We start from the raw sequence: 14,147 nt of genomic DNA on the forward strand, positions 1-14,147 counted from the left end.
CTAGAACCTGGAGGGGCGCAAAACAAAATTGAGTGGGTCAATAAAACCAAAGCTTTTCGAAAACATTTCATCAAAAACAATTCTAACCTCTCGCTGTAAAACCTGTATACTTTCCTAGAAAATAACATAATAGTATATAATTCCTCATATATCTCAAATCATTAATCTTTATCAATTCCAGAAAATATGCCATGCCATAAATGTCAATAACAGATTATGAATGCATCAATATAACAGGTGACATAATGAATCAACCGGAGACCTTGCAGTTAATCATGTACGGTTAATTCCATAGCTTAATATCCAAACCAACCGGAGTCACCACGGTGACCTGTACGGCACTACTCTGCACATAAGTCGGAACTACCTGAAGTAGTCTGTACAACAAGAATGGTGTAATAATACGCTCTAGTGCTTCTCTCAACAATCATCTGTGCACATAATCTAAGGTCACCTACCAGTCGGAACCACCTCTAGTGATCTGTACGACTAGCATGTCGGAACCCTCTCATGGTCTGTACGACATGCACCTACTTGGATCCAAGGTGAGCGTGCGGTGCAGTGAATACTATAAGCACTAACACCAGGGTGCAGGTTATGAGCTCTCAACACAATTCACATCATCAATGATTCACATAAATAACATAAAACTCACCTGATACTCACATGTACGTCCACAGCACCAATTCATATATATATATACATCAATTACTAATTCATATAATTCATAATATGCATGCATGGCATTTGAAAACATACTTTTATTTAAATTCAATTTCTAGGAAAAATCAATAGTATATAGGTAATAATAGAAAATAACTGCCCACTCACTGATAAGTCGAAGGGTCGTAACCCCCGTGACGCCCTTGAATCCGCTCGTCCTCAGGATAGGTATCACCTATATGCGAAACAACTAAAACAACGTTATTTAAAGCACATAACCGACAATTCGTAATAACTTCTCATACGGTGCTCAATTTGGGTATATGAATATACCACAGTGACCTACTCGACGTCACGGACGTCGAGGTATTTTTAGAAAAAAATTTCGAGGTCACACGCGCCCCCACGCGCCGGGAGGGGCACGGATCTACGCGCTCCACGCGCGTCATCTTCTTCCTCCAGTCGCTGGATTGGTTTTTTCGGTCACCGGAAAACTGGAGATTTTTCAATCTCCTTGTTCTTCGTCATTTCTCAACCATTTTTCACGCATTTTATATCAAAATGAAGCCCTAAGCATGTAGAATCACGTTACACTACTTTAAGACTCTAAAAACTACAAAATCTCACCGGAGAAATTTCAAGAAAACCGGCCAACTTCGAACTCAACGATCCCGACGTCCAAAACCTTCAAACTAAGCACTCCGAGCTTCTTTAGGACCTCACTAAGCTCACTATAAGCTTAGAATTCCCTGAAAATCAACACATCACGAATGCATGAACAGTACTCAAATCGGACCTTGAGTTTTCAACGTGATATCGAGGGTTCTAAGTTCTAAAAATGGTACCATTCAACTCAGGAGGTCGAAAGGATGAAGAACCTTACCCTTTTGGCGTCGATCCGTGATGATTGGAGGGTTTTATGCTTTGGTCCGTACGTTTTCGAGAGAGAGAGAGTCAGACTGAAACGGAGAGGACCATCCCAAAATAATCACCATCCATTTCCTTAACTCCCTAACCACAAAAATACAACCTTATCCAATTTAAATTTTCCAAAACTTAGGAAATATTCATATTCAATAACATGCCACACACATACCTTAGTAACCGTCAAGGGTACTTTCGTCATTTCACAACCTCGATAAATAGAATCTCGGGACGGGCTATGACATATTGACCCATAAATGAACGATCCGTAATAAATACTCTTGAGTGTTTGAATGTTCACCAATTAAGAATTGCGGTAGTCTGAAAATTGTGATAATTCTTTGAGATGTTGATAGTTTTTATTTTTTTATTTATTAAATTGTTATTTACTACTATATCCTTGATTATTTTCTTAAACACAGATTAAACCCCCTTGTTTGTAAGGATTATAACCTACATTTAACCTTCTTTAGTTGATAAAGTGAATTCTCTTAGCATAAAGTAGGAAAATTATAATAAAATAAGAGAATGTAGTAGAAAAATGAAACATATAAACCTAATTGTTTTGGCTTAATTGGAACAGCATCAAAGAGTTACACCAGCTAGAAATTATAATTTGAAATAATTAAAATTAGTTTTAAAATTAGTTTAAATTTTAACTAGCTTACCATTGGGAGTCTTGCTCTCTTAAGGTTCTCGTTTAGAGGACCTGGACCAAATGTATATTTGACACACCTCGACCGAGATCGAGGCATGCTGGCCATCACTTGGAAGTGACGTAACCATGTGCACAGTGCGGAAGCAATAAAGATATAAGGGAATTTCGAAGGAATAAAAACCAAACTACTAGCAGAACTAGCTAAGATAAAGTGCTAGTGCGAGATTAAGGGTGAAATACACAACCAGAGCATAAATATCCTAAGTGCAGTCAAGCAGGACAAGTGCTAATTATACAACACCCAAGGGTGATCCTACATTTATGATGTTATGTCAGAACCCCCGTCGAAATTCTCGTGATCCACCAAAGCACTTCTACCTAAAACCTGGAGGGGCGCAAAACAGAAAGTGTGAGTGGGCAAAAACAAAGCTTTTCAAGATCATTTCATTTCTCAAAAGTTCTCACCCCTCGCCATAAAACCTGTATAATTTCCCAAAAAATATAATATAAGCTATATCAAAAATCATGCTCAGGATGAAAATCCATAGAAATATACCATGCCATAGTATTTCAATAATGCTATAATTAATCCAATTAAAATGTATCAATGCCAGATATCAGTCAACCAAATTTGCCTATGGGCTGCATGGCTAAATCTATAGCTCATAACCAATCTCAATCATATCAAATCAAATAAAATCCTGCACACAAGTCGGAACCACCTAAAGTGGTATGTACGACAAGACTAGGTGTAAAATAAATATGCTCTAGTGCTACGATCACGTGAAGACTGTGCGAATAATCGCGGGTTACCGACGAGTCGAAACCACCTAAAGTGGTCTGTACGACAAGCCTGTGCACCTAACTTGGATCCAAAGTGAGCATATGGTGTGGGAGGTGAACATCACGTGAAGGACTGTGCCCTAACTCTGGGCAGGAGCACTAACATCGGGATGCAGGTTTATGAGCTCTCAATACATCACATCATATCTCACATAATTGAAGTAACCTCATGTCCTTAATTTTCGAACTTACCTGTCACTTACCTGTGCGTCCGCAACACCAATCATAAATATATGCAACTACTAATGCATAAATAAAATAGGCAGATACTTTGCATGACATTTCAAAACGTATAATCATTCAAATTCATTTTCTGGGAAAAATCTCAAGTATATAGGTATATACGAAAAACCAAAAGCCCACTCACTGATATGTCGAAGGGTCGTAGCCCCCGAGCCTCGATTGATGGCGGTCGTCCTCAGGATAGGTCTCACCTATATGCGAAATAACTGAATAAATGTTATTTAAAGCACATACACAAAACTAGAAAATAACTTCTCATACAAAGCTCAAATGGGGTATTTGAATATACCACCATGATCTACTCAACCTCAGGAACATCCCCATATTTTTAGAAAAAAATTTCATGACCCCACGTGCCCTCACGCACTGGCCAAGGCATGGCCAAATGCTCGGCTCACGCGCAAGCACGTGCCTAGCACACCAAACGGATTCCCTAATGACGTTAGGGAATATTCCGTTAAAAATCAGAACATGCTGTTAAAGTTACCTGACGGCGTCAGAATATTCCGTTAACTTTGACGGAATATTCTTCTCCTTCTTCCTTGGTTCGTCGGAGTCCGGCGCCGATCATCGCTACGATCGTCGAAAACTGGGAAAATTTAAAACTTCAATATCTTCTTCATTTCTTCACCAAAATTCATGAAATTTGAACCAAATTGAAGCTTAGGACTAGAAGAACAAAACCTTACCACTTTCAAGCCTTGAAATCCACAGAATCTCGCCGGAGAACCCTTGATAATCGGGCCAAAATTTGAAACTTGTCAAACTCAACTTCCCAACGATCAATTCACTTCGTTTTTCTTCTCTGAGCTTCATGAAGATGTTTTAAGGCTTCCAATAACCTTAAAACTCCATGAAAACTTCAAAATCACGAGTGTATGAACAGTACACAAAATTAGGGTTATTGGGTTCTCGGGTTTCATGTCCAACCAAAAGTATAGAACAATTCCTGAGCTTGCTAGGAGTTCAAAGATGTCAACTACACCCACGATTCGTGACTGGAAGTGAAGGTTGAAGGTTGTCCGTACTGTTGTACGGAAATGGAAGAAAATCGAGAGGGAAGAGAGAGAAAGAGAGTCAACGGGAGATAGAGTGTTTGTGTGTGGTCCTGATTTTTCTTACAACCAACCAAAACAATTAGAACCTTTAGTTCTAATTGGATCCAAAAGGTTAGGAAGAAATTAAGTAAACTCAATTGTTTAATTCCTTAGCTTATTTACACAACCCATAACCCAACTCTCAAGGGTAGAATCGACATTTCACACCATCAAGAAAAATATCTCGGGACGGGTTATGACAATATTAGCCACACAATTATATTAGTTTTGATTCAAAGGCTTAAGATATTCGACATCTTAAAGTTTTCTTATGGTTCAAGGATTTTAAGTTAGTTTTACTTTATTAAGTTGTCAAATATTTTAAGCCTTTGAATTTAAATTAATATAATCTTATAGTTAATATGCATTTGATCCTCATAGGTCCTCCAAATGAGGATGTTAGGAGAGCAAGACTGTCCTAATGCAGTCCACTCTAAAGGAAGAAAATCCTCTAATTTAAATAACATAAGTAAACCTCATGAATAATTGATTTTTTTGCTACACTCAAGTTTTTTAATTTTCAGCTTTACGTACCTATAAATTTGTCATCTTACTTTCGTACTTGTACATCAAATTTTTCATCACTTGCATACGTCTATTAGTCTAGCCCGTTACACATAGCGTGTGCAAGTGGGATATTTTGATATTTTGATATTTTGAATGTTTTACTTATCCCTTAATGTGTGTGTGTGTCTATTTAGTTTATTTACCTTTATATTATCTTATTTTACAATTTAATTGAGAGAAGTACAATTTTTTTAATGTTTTACTTAAGGAATTGTTATTAACACTCCAAAATTTTTATCATGCATTCCAAACATTTTATATTTGAAAAGAAAAATACACTTATGAAGAGTGCAAAATGAGATTTTTAGAGTGTCAACAACAGTTTCCTTTACTTATCCCTATATATATATATATAATTGATTAAAATAATCTAGTAAAAAGTAAAGCAATATTTTCTGGATTTAGCTGCCCTTAGAGTTTTAGTTTCTAAAAACTAAAAATTTGTGAGTATTGCCACTTATTACTATAGTCTAGTAGTATTCTTTTTCACTTGCCATTTAGGATCATAGTCTATTGGTATTCTTTTTCACTTATATAAGTGAAAGGTTTTTATGTTAAATTTTCGTTAAATGTGAATTTAAACCACATTATAAGCCTAAACTCACCCTCATCCCCCTAGTCTAAATAATATCTTGTGTTAAAATAAAACATATGAGTATTGGTTTATAAACCTGTCACAATGTAGAGCAATGGCCATTTTAGGTAGCATCATTAGAACTTTTATCCAAATAAAAAGTTTAAAAGGACAGAGAGAACTTTTTTCAAGAAAATTGCTCATTGCTCCACATTGTGACAAGTTTAAAAACTAATACTCAGCATTGTACTCAAAATATTTGCACTTATGCATGAAACACAAATCGGCAAGTTTACGATTTCCTCCACATCTAACATAAATACTTTAATCTACAAACAATTCATAAATGCACAGTTTGAGAGCTATAAGTTCACTTCTTTAATTCAACTTATTGACATTTACTAACTTCAAATTAGAGGACCATTGGCCGGCAAAACTAGTGCCTCCCTTCGGGGTTGCAATTGTGTTTTCGCTTGTTGGAGATTTTCTACCCAACATGATCCATTGTTTTAAAAAGCACATTGATTTTTTTTAGAAAATTGCAAGTGTTTCATGAAGCTTCTTTGAAAAGCACTTCCAAGTGTTTTTTACAACCTAAAAGTACTTTTAATTTTTTTGCTACACAGTATATGATGCATTTTTGGTGAATAAAAACATATATATATATATATATATATTTTAATAAACGATATTATCTACACTAAGGGGAGAGAGGATAGGCTTAGCCTCACAATGGGTTGGCAAAAATATGGTTCAAATTCGCTTTTGACCAGAATCGAACCTAAGTTCTCTTACTTACAAGTGAAGAAGAATGCCACTAAACCGTACTACTAAGTGCATCATTAAACGATAATGTTAGTTCACTATTGCATAGCCTATATACTATAGCACCATACACCTCATCATCTGCCATGGTATATTTCTCTTAACTTTGATTAATATTTTTCAAATTTGAAAAAATGAACATTTAATACGAAAGTTAACCAAAGTTAAGCGAAATGACACGTGACGGATGATGAGTTGTATAATAAACATACATCATAATTTATAGTGGTGAACAAAAATACCCTTTACTAGAATTGTCATTTTAGTATCCTCAATATGGAAATCATTAAATTCAATTGCTTTGTTTATTTATGTTTTGTGTGGTAAGTTCTCATAAATTCCATTACTAAATGGTGATAATTTTTTGTATTTGTAAATGAAAAAACTTAGCCCTTCTCATTTTCTCCTTCTCTTTAGTTAGATGACATCGTCTCTTAGACCATCTCCAACCCTTGGGCTAAAAGCCAAATTTTTTAGCCCGAAAAATTTAGCTTTTAGCCCAGAAACATCTTTTCTGCTCCAACCCTTCTACCCTAAAATTTTAGCCCGGAATTATTAAAGAATGAAATTAGCCTAAATTTTTTTCTTAAATCAATTTTTTTTTAAAAAAATAAATATGTAGATTATTGTAAATTAATTTTATGAACATTTTAATCTAAAAAAATTTAAATTCCGATAAACATTTCGCATTTAGCCCGGGGGGAAAGCTGGGGGGTATTTGGCCCAGAAATAGCATTTGGCATTTAGCCTAAAATTTTAGCATGGGTTGGAGAGTGTTTGGGGGGGTAATTTGGGGGGTAATTTGGCTTTTAGCCCAGGGTTGGAGATGGTCTATGGGTAATTCGTAGTAATTAAAGTTGAAAAGAAAAAGTAAAAAGTAAAAAAGTAAGTATTGAATTCTTAATGAGGAGCGGGTGTAAAAAGAATTTGAACTTGGTGGCGGGGTTTATAAAGACAAGAAGGGGGTGCAGATAGACTATAGATCTTACACGATAGACTAACAAAGTAAAGCTGCATGTAAGACAAGTGTTTGGACTTTTGGAGTATAGTGATAAGATTGAAAGGCCAGTTTGGTAAAAATAATAAAAAATTGAATTATTTAAAAGTTACTAACAAACAAACCCTAACAAATTTTATCATATTTCCCAGCCAGCCCAAAAGCTCAGCCCGGATCTTCCGCAACTTGTTTCAGACAAAATTTCTTCCCCCCACCCCCATGTTTTTTATTTATTTATTTATTTATTTTCTCCTTATATTAACCCACGGCTTCTTCCTTCTGCTCCTTCACCTTCTCTCTCTTCAACTTTCAATTTCGCACTCTCTAGAACCCAGCTCAACTTTGAAGCATTTGAGCTAGAACACAAATGGGTTTTGCATGCATGTGCTTACAAGTCCTTAATCAAGCTTAATTAGCCAGCTTAATCAACCTGCTTAACCTCGTGAGTATCGTACTTCAGTAACGCTCGAGGCAGTTTCAGTTTTTTGGGTGAGTGGGAGAAAAAATAGAAAATAAAAATTTGAAGTTGGTTTTTTCTTTCAAGTGGCTGTTTGTTTGCTGAGAAAATTTAATTATTTTCTTTTTCTGACGATCCTACCATTTTTTTGATTCCTCAGATTTATTACAAGCTGACAAAAAGCAAACCCCAAACGTCTGTTAGTCGAATACAAATACAATGGCTCCAGCAAGCAATTGGTTGTCCTTCTCTCTCATGTCTCCCATGGAAATGTTGAGGTCCTCTGAGTCCGATCAATCTCCCTTCGTCCCTTACGACGCGTCCTCCGCCGCCTCCCCCCACTACTTCCTCGACAACTTCTATGCCAACAACGGTAAGTGGATGCTCTCTCTTTTGACCGATCGAGCTTTCTTTGTGCTCTGTTTGGTTGCCGAGAAAATAGTTTACAACCTGATTGTGGTGATTCTTCACTGAGAAAATATGATTAAACAATTTTTTTGTGTTTTCGGGGTTTTAATCGCCGACTCAAATCCTACTTTTGGGTCACGTGAAAATCCGAAATACTTGTAATCTGTTTGGCTGACGAGGGAGGTGAATCGGAGCAAAAGTACAAGAAATTTCAGTTTGGTTGGCAAGAAAATATAAATGCTCTCGGTATCTCTAACTGCATGTGCGTAATATTCACAGTTTTCGTTTTTTTTAAGGGTGGCCGACGAACCCAAAATCCCAAGTGTTTTTCGCGGACGGTGAGGACCAAAGCAAGCAGCAAGGCCAGTCCGGTTCACCAAATCTGTCACCGTTCGTCGACCCACAGAGCCACACCCAGCATATCCCGAAGCTCGAGGACTTTCTCGGCGATTCGTCATCGATGGTGCGCTATTCTGATAGCCAAACAGAGACCCAAGACTCGTCCCTGACTCACATCTACGACCAGAGCTCCACCTTCTTCGGCGGCGACCAGCACCAGCACCAGCAGCAGGAAGATCTCAAGGCGATTACTGGGTTCCAAGCGTTTTCGACCAACTCGGGCTCGGAGGTGGACTCGGCGTCCATGGCCCGGACGACTCAGCAGCAGCAGCTTTCTTGCACCGAGTTCGCGGGTCATTCTATTGAGTCGACCGGGAAGGAGTTAGGGGTGTACAACTCGAGCTGCGCGGCGAATGCTTTGTCGCTTGGTGTCACCACCACTCAGAGCTCTTCTGATCAGAAAAAGGCCATTGTTGCCGTCGACAACGACGGTTCTAAGAAGATTGCTGATACTTTTGGCCAGAGGACTTCAATTTACAGAGGGGTCACTAGGTCAGAAGAATAAATCCATCCCATAATCCCATTTTTCTCAGTTAATTAATTAACCCATTAATGAATTGATTATTGATATAATGTTGATATCTTTAGTTTTTAGTTAATAGGGTTTTTAATAATTTTGGTGGGAATGCATGCATCTGGTGGGAATAATTAAAGGGAGTTGGGCTTTTAAGTCGGCTTTCTGTGTAAATTGCGGGGTTTGAGGATTTGACTGATTAATTTAACTGATGAGAGATAAATAAATATTGATTTTAAAAGTAGAAAGAGTATCTCTGACTCTAAATCTCTTTGTTGTATTTTTGGTGCAGACACCGGTGGACGGGTAGATATGAAGCGCATCTATGGGATAACAGCTGTAGAAGAGAGGGTCAGGCCAGGAAGGGGCGTCAAGGTCCCTCTCTCTCTCTCTCTCTCTCTCTCTCTCTTATTTTCTGCATTTTGTGTGTACAGTTCTAAAACATATATTTTTGTGTGCGTATGGATTCGTACATGGGAATTTTCTCGTATGCTTCGAGGTGATCTAGGGTTCTTATACATGAAGAGTTTTTGCCGTTGTATCTTCTTCAATGATAACGCCGGAGTATAATAGAATTTTTGTGCGTAAGATATTTTTAGAGTGTAATAGAATTTTTGTACGTACAACATACGTAATGCATAGAGAAACAACTGTAGCACTGAAAAGAAGATTGCATGCAATATACAAAGGGAAAGCCAATGGGTCAATTTTATAGAAGGGGGAAGGGTGTCCTTTTTCATTAGTCACACATGATTGATTGAATGCTGCTATCTGTGTACCACAAATTACTGTTTTCTGAGTCTCCCATCATTTCTTTTCCTTTTCATTTCTCTGAATATATTTCTTTCTTTCAATCAGTTTTTGATTTGATCGGATGGGCCGCCATTTTTTCATCTGGGTTTTTTATATTTCCATTATTTCTTACATCTCTTTGTTCTCTCATCTGCAAATTTACTGAATTACAGAGCTCAATGACCGATATTTTTCTGACCACCTTCAAACTTTTGGCTTTTGCTTTTGCTTTCGCTTTCATCTCCCTCTCTACAATTTTGGGTTTGACCAAAGCACCCACTTGAATAAATTATTTTATTATTATACTCTTAACGCCAGAACTTGTTGAGAGCGACTTCCCTGGACTGGACCCTGATAAAGTGCCAGACCTAGATTCTGGTCCATACTTCATAAACTTCATTTGCGTAGTTGTAGTATATACCTTCTAGTGATTGGGACTCACATCCATATCTTGATAGATAATCAACACTAATTTCATCTGTACTACGGTGAGTAGGATTCGAACTTGAGTACAAAGTACAGAGCATACATATTCTAGTATACTTGGCTAAATCCAAGTCTAAGTCTGCGGGCCATTATTTAGATTAGGTTTCAATTTTTGGCAGCTATAACAGGCAATTCAAGGCTCCTTTTTTTGACAAATGCACTTCTTTTTTTTTTTTCAGAAATAATTATTGTTTATTAACAAGGGCTAGTCTACTTAGCTGATAATTTTGACTGCTGTTTAAGCTGATGTTGAAATCTTTTTGCTTTTTGCATAAAATGTGGGATTCTGGAAATCTTCCTGTCATTCAATATCTGATCCGATTCCACAGTTTACTTGGGTAAGATTTTTATCCTTTTTATACATTGGAACAAAAAGAAATTTACTTTTAATTTTAATTTTGTAGCTTGCATTTTTGAGTTAATAAACTTGCTGTTGCTGTAATTGTTTCAGGTGGATATGACAAGGAAGATAAGGCAGCAAGGGCTTATGATTTGGCTGCACTGAAATACTGGGGTCCTACTGCAACAACCAACTTTCCTGTAATGCATATACTGTTAATTCTAATATATTTAGAATATTCTTTTGTTGTTGCATTGAACATCTATCTGACAGAGAAGTGGACTGCAAAGTAAGCATTTGGTTTTTGAATTCTCAGGTTTCAACTTACAGCAAAGAACTGGAAGATATGAAGCATGTGACCAAGCAAGAATTCATTGCCTCTCTCAGAAGGTTTGCTCTGACAGACCCCTTTCGGATTTTTTTTTTTCCGTCTGTTATGAGGTTAATTAAATATTTCTCACCAACTTTTCACTTGCAGGAAAAGCAGTGGTTTTTCAAGAGGAGCTTCTATTTACAGGGGAGTTACAAGGTCAGTACGTCTATTTTCAAATCATTCCTTGTCAATATTCCTTGTTATATATGTTATATAAACTAGTATATTCGTCCATGCATTGTCCAATTTAATATTGTAGGCATCATCAACAAGGCCGATGGCAAGCAAGAATAGGCCGTGTGGCCGGGAACAAAGACCTATACCTGGGAACATTTGGTAACACCTTTACCTGACTTGTTTTATTCAAACCTTTTATAGTTCTGCTTTTGGGCTTAAACGGTACTGCAGGGGGAGACATACTGATTAATTGACACCATTCAAGACTTGAAGTTAAATCTTAATTTTTATTTTCAAGCATGACAGTTTAATATACTCGGTTGATCGTTTAGTTTTTCTCTGGATTAGTCTGATAACGTACCACGTATTGAATTGGATGCTTCTTGGTCTTTGGAAGAGCCAAAGAATTAATGTGCACATTTTGATAATCCCATGACCATTTATTGTCGACAGCTACAGAAGAGGAAGCAGCAGAGGCGTATGATATAGCGGCCATAAAGTTTAGGGGCATTAATGCAGTTACAAATTTTGAGATGAACCGATATGACGTTGAAGCTATTGGCAAGAGTTCTCTTCCTGTTGGTGGGGCAGCAAAGCGCTTGAAGCTCTCACTCGAAGCTGAAGAGCAGAAACCATCTGTGAGTCATGATCAGCAGCATCCTCAATGCAGCAGTGGCAACAACATCAATTTCACTTCCATGCAGCCAGTTCAATCCATACCATGCGGGATTCCATACGACGCTGCAGCTGCCAATGCTTATTATCACAACCTCTTCCACCAATTTCAGCCAAACTACTATGGCGCTTTGGATTCTGCTGGACTAAACCCTAACATTGCGACTCAGATGAACATGATGCCGCAGCAGCCAGCTGAGTTTTACATTTGGCCTAATCACCAATCCCATTAATAGGACTAAACAGTACTTGTTGTTTTGGCATGTTAGCCGCTAACATTATCCGGCTGACCAACATCTGACCCTCACTCCAATCCACCTCTCAACCTTAGGATTTAGGATTAGGAAAGGCGTAGGAGGTTTTTTGTTTGGAGTTTAAAGTTCTGGATAGAGAGTAGGAAGCTGGGTTTTGTATCTATGGTGGGAAATGTTGAATGGTGTTATCCATTACTTTATTAAGAATTTTTCCTTTTGGATGTCTTTCCAAGCTTGCAGCCTTTTGATTTAGTTCGTTTTTTAATATGTGAAATCAGTCCGATAAGGGGCAGACTTGCGCATCGTTGCGGACGTCGGTGTTACAGCCTGACCAACTTGCCTTAATCTCAGCTTGCTACGACAAGATGATATTTTATTGAAAGTGATGTTGGAGAGATTAAATTTGTGGATAAAATTTTGAAAATTAGATGACACGAAAATTAATTGGATTATTACTTAAATGTTGATGAACGTGTTTATTTTTGTTAGTAGTACATTATTTAATTTACAAATTTTAAATCTGCATTTGAAACTACTTCATAATGATTTAAACTTGAATGCACCGATGGTGTGCTCCAGCCAACTTGTGCCTAGTCTAAGTTTTTAAAGATGGGACTACTTAATAACTTGGAATCATAAGGAGAAGCTAACCAATTTGCCTAATCTACGTCAGCTATGATAGCGGTCTCTTCGGTAAATATATAAATATTGGAAAGAAAGCTAGCTAAATATTGGAAAGAAAGCTAGCTAATTATACCACGTTCATGGGCTAGGGTTCTAACTGGTCCAAGCCTTGACGGCCAAATCCGACCCGGGATCAACCCTCAAGGCCGCTCCTCAAATTCCTCTCTGGCTTCCTCCCTCATCCTCTTCCGCTCGTAATCAAGGTATAAAATATTGATGATATCGGAAATATCGGTAGTCTAAAAATACAGAAATTTCGATGGAAATATCGGAATATTATCAATATCGATAAAAATTAAATAAAAACCACGGAAATTGTAAGAAAAACTTGGAAATTTTTATTGAAACTTTGTAGGATGTTTATTTAGTCAATTATTTATTAGTTTATCACAAAAAATTGGAAGGAAATGCATTTCATCATTGATTTAACTAATTTAAGTTGATTATATAACGAGCTGACAAACATTGTGAGTGTAGAAAATATGTAGTAATTAATGAAAAAAGTTTAAACACACCATAATCATTTATATATAATGAATTAGTACAATATTTTACACTTTATACATTGCATGGTAAGATACATGAGTGACTTAGTACCACATAAAGTTCCAATGAGGTTCAAAATTTTCACTATCTTTGTTTCTTGCAAAAAGAATTCAAAACAAAACCATATATATAAATATTTTAGCATATTTTCTCAAAAACATAAGTGATATGGTGGTCAAGGTGTTGAAGGAGTAAAATGGGAGGGGTTCGAATCCCTTGGTGTTTTTTAAATATAGAAATTTATCCTAGATAATAAATATTAGGGTAAATTACATAAACCTACCTTAACTATTAGGGTTTTATTTATTTATTTTTTTCTGGGTTGCAGGTAGTGGGTGCGGCGTGTAACACCCAACCCCCAATTATATGTATAATTTCGTAAGTCCCCTAAAGTTTTATTGAGATTTCATTTTGGCTCCCCCATTTTGATTAAATTTGGATCCTTTATCTAGATTCCTAAACACTCCCAAACTGCCACATGGCAGCACCATATCATTCTTCACTCTTCTCTCTTTCCGTCCCCTACCCCATGACCCTCTTTCCTTTCTCTGCACTCTATCTCTCTCTCGAAACCCTTTATCTCTTCCCTCTCTATCGCCGAGACACACACACGGCAGCACCATCGTGCAAACATCATTACCATCATCGTCA

At 37.1% G+C, this 14,147-nt stretch overlaps 1 protein-coding gene across 1 annotated transcript; it reads left to right on the top strand.

The window, feature by feature from the left end:
- Positions 1 to 7,563: 7,563 nt before the first annotated feature.
- LOC126628366 (AP2-like ethylene-responsive transcription factor AIL6) lies at positions 7,564 to 12,491 on the top strand. The gene is made up of 10 exons (XM_050298052.1): positions 7,564 to 7,880; positions 8,009 to 8,221; positions 8,553 to 9,147; positions 9,462 to 9,544; positions 10,777 to 10,785; positions 10,899 to 10,987; positions 11,104 to 11,177; positions 11,266 to 11,316; positions 11,420 to 11,496; positions 11,791 to 12,491. The coding sequence occupies exons 2-10, from the start codon at positions 8,068 to 8,070 to the stop codon at positions 12,243 to 12,245; spliced, it is 1,587 nt and encodes a 528-aa protein (XP_050154009.1). The 5' UTR covers positions 7,564 to 7,880; positions 8,009 to 8,067; the 3' UTR covers positions 12,246 to 12,491.
- The last annotated feature ends 1,656 nt before the right edge of the window (positions 12,492 to 14,147 follow it).

This window comes from Malus sylvestris, chromosome 1 (genome assembly GCF_916048215.2).
Source record: "Malus sylvestris chromosome 1, drMalSylv7.2, whole genome shotgun sequence".
In the NCBI taxonomy this organism is placed as follows: Eukaryota; Viridiplantae; Streptophyta; class Magnoliopsida; order Rosales; family Rosaceae; genus Malus; species Malus sylvestris.

Bases quoted from the DNA above. Each gene is read 5' to 3' on its own strand.
- LOC126628366 (XM_050298052.1), top strand. From the start codon at position 8,068: ATGGCTCCAGCAAGCAATTGGTTGTCCTTCTCTCTCATGTCTCCCATG. The intron at 8,222-8,552 runs GTAAGTGGATGC...GTTTTTTTTAAG, and splicing joins CAACTTCTATGCCAACAACG to GGTGGCCGACGAACCCAAAA. The intron at 11,317-11,419 runs GTCAGTACGTCT...TTAATATTGTAG, and splicing joins ATTTACAGGGGAGTTACAAG to GCATCATCAACAAGGCCGAT.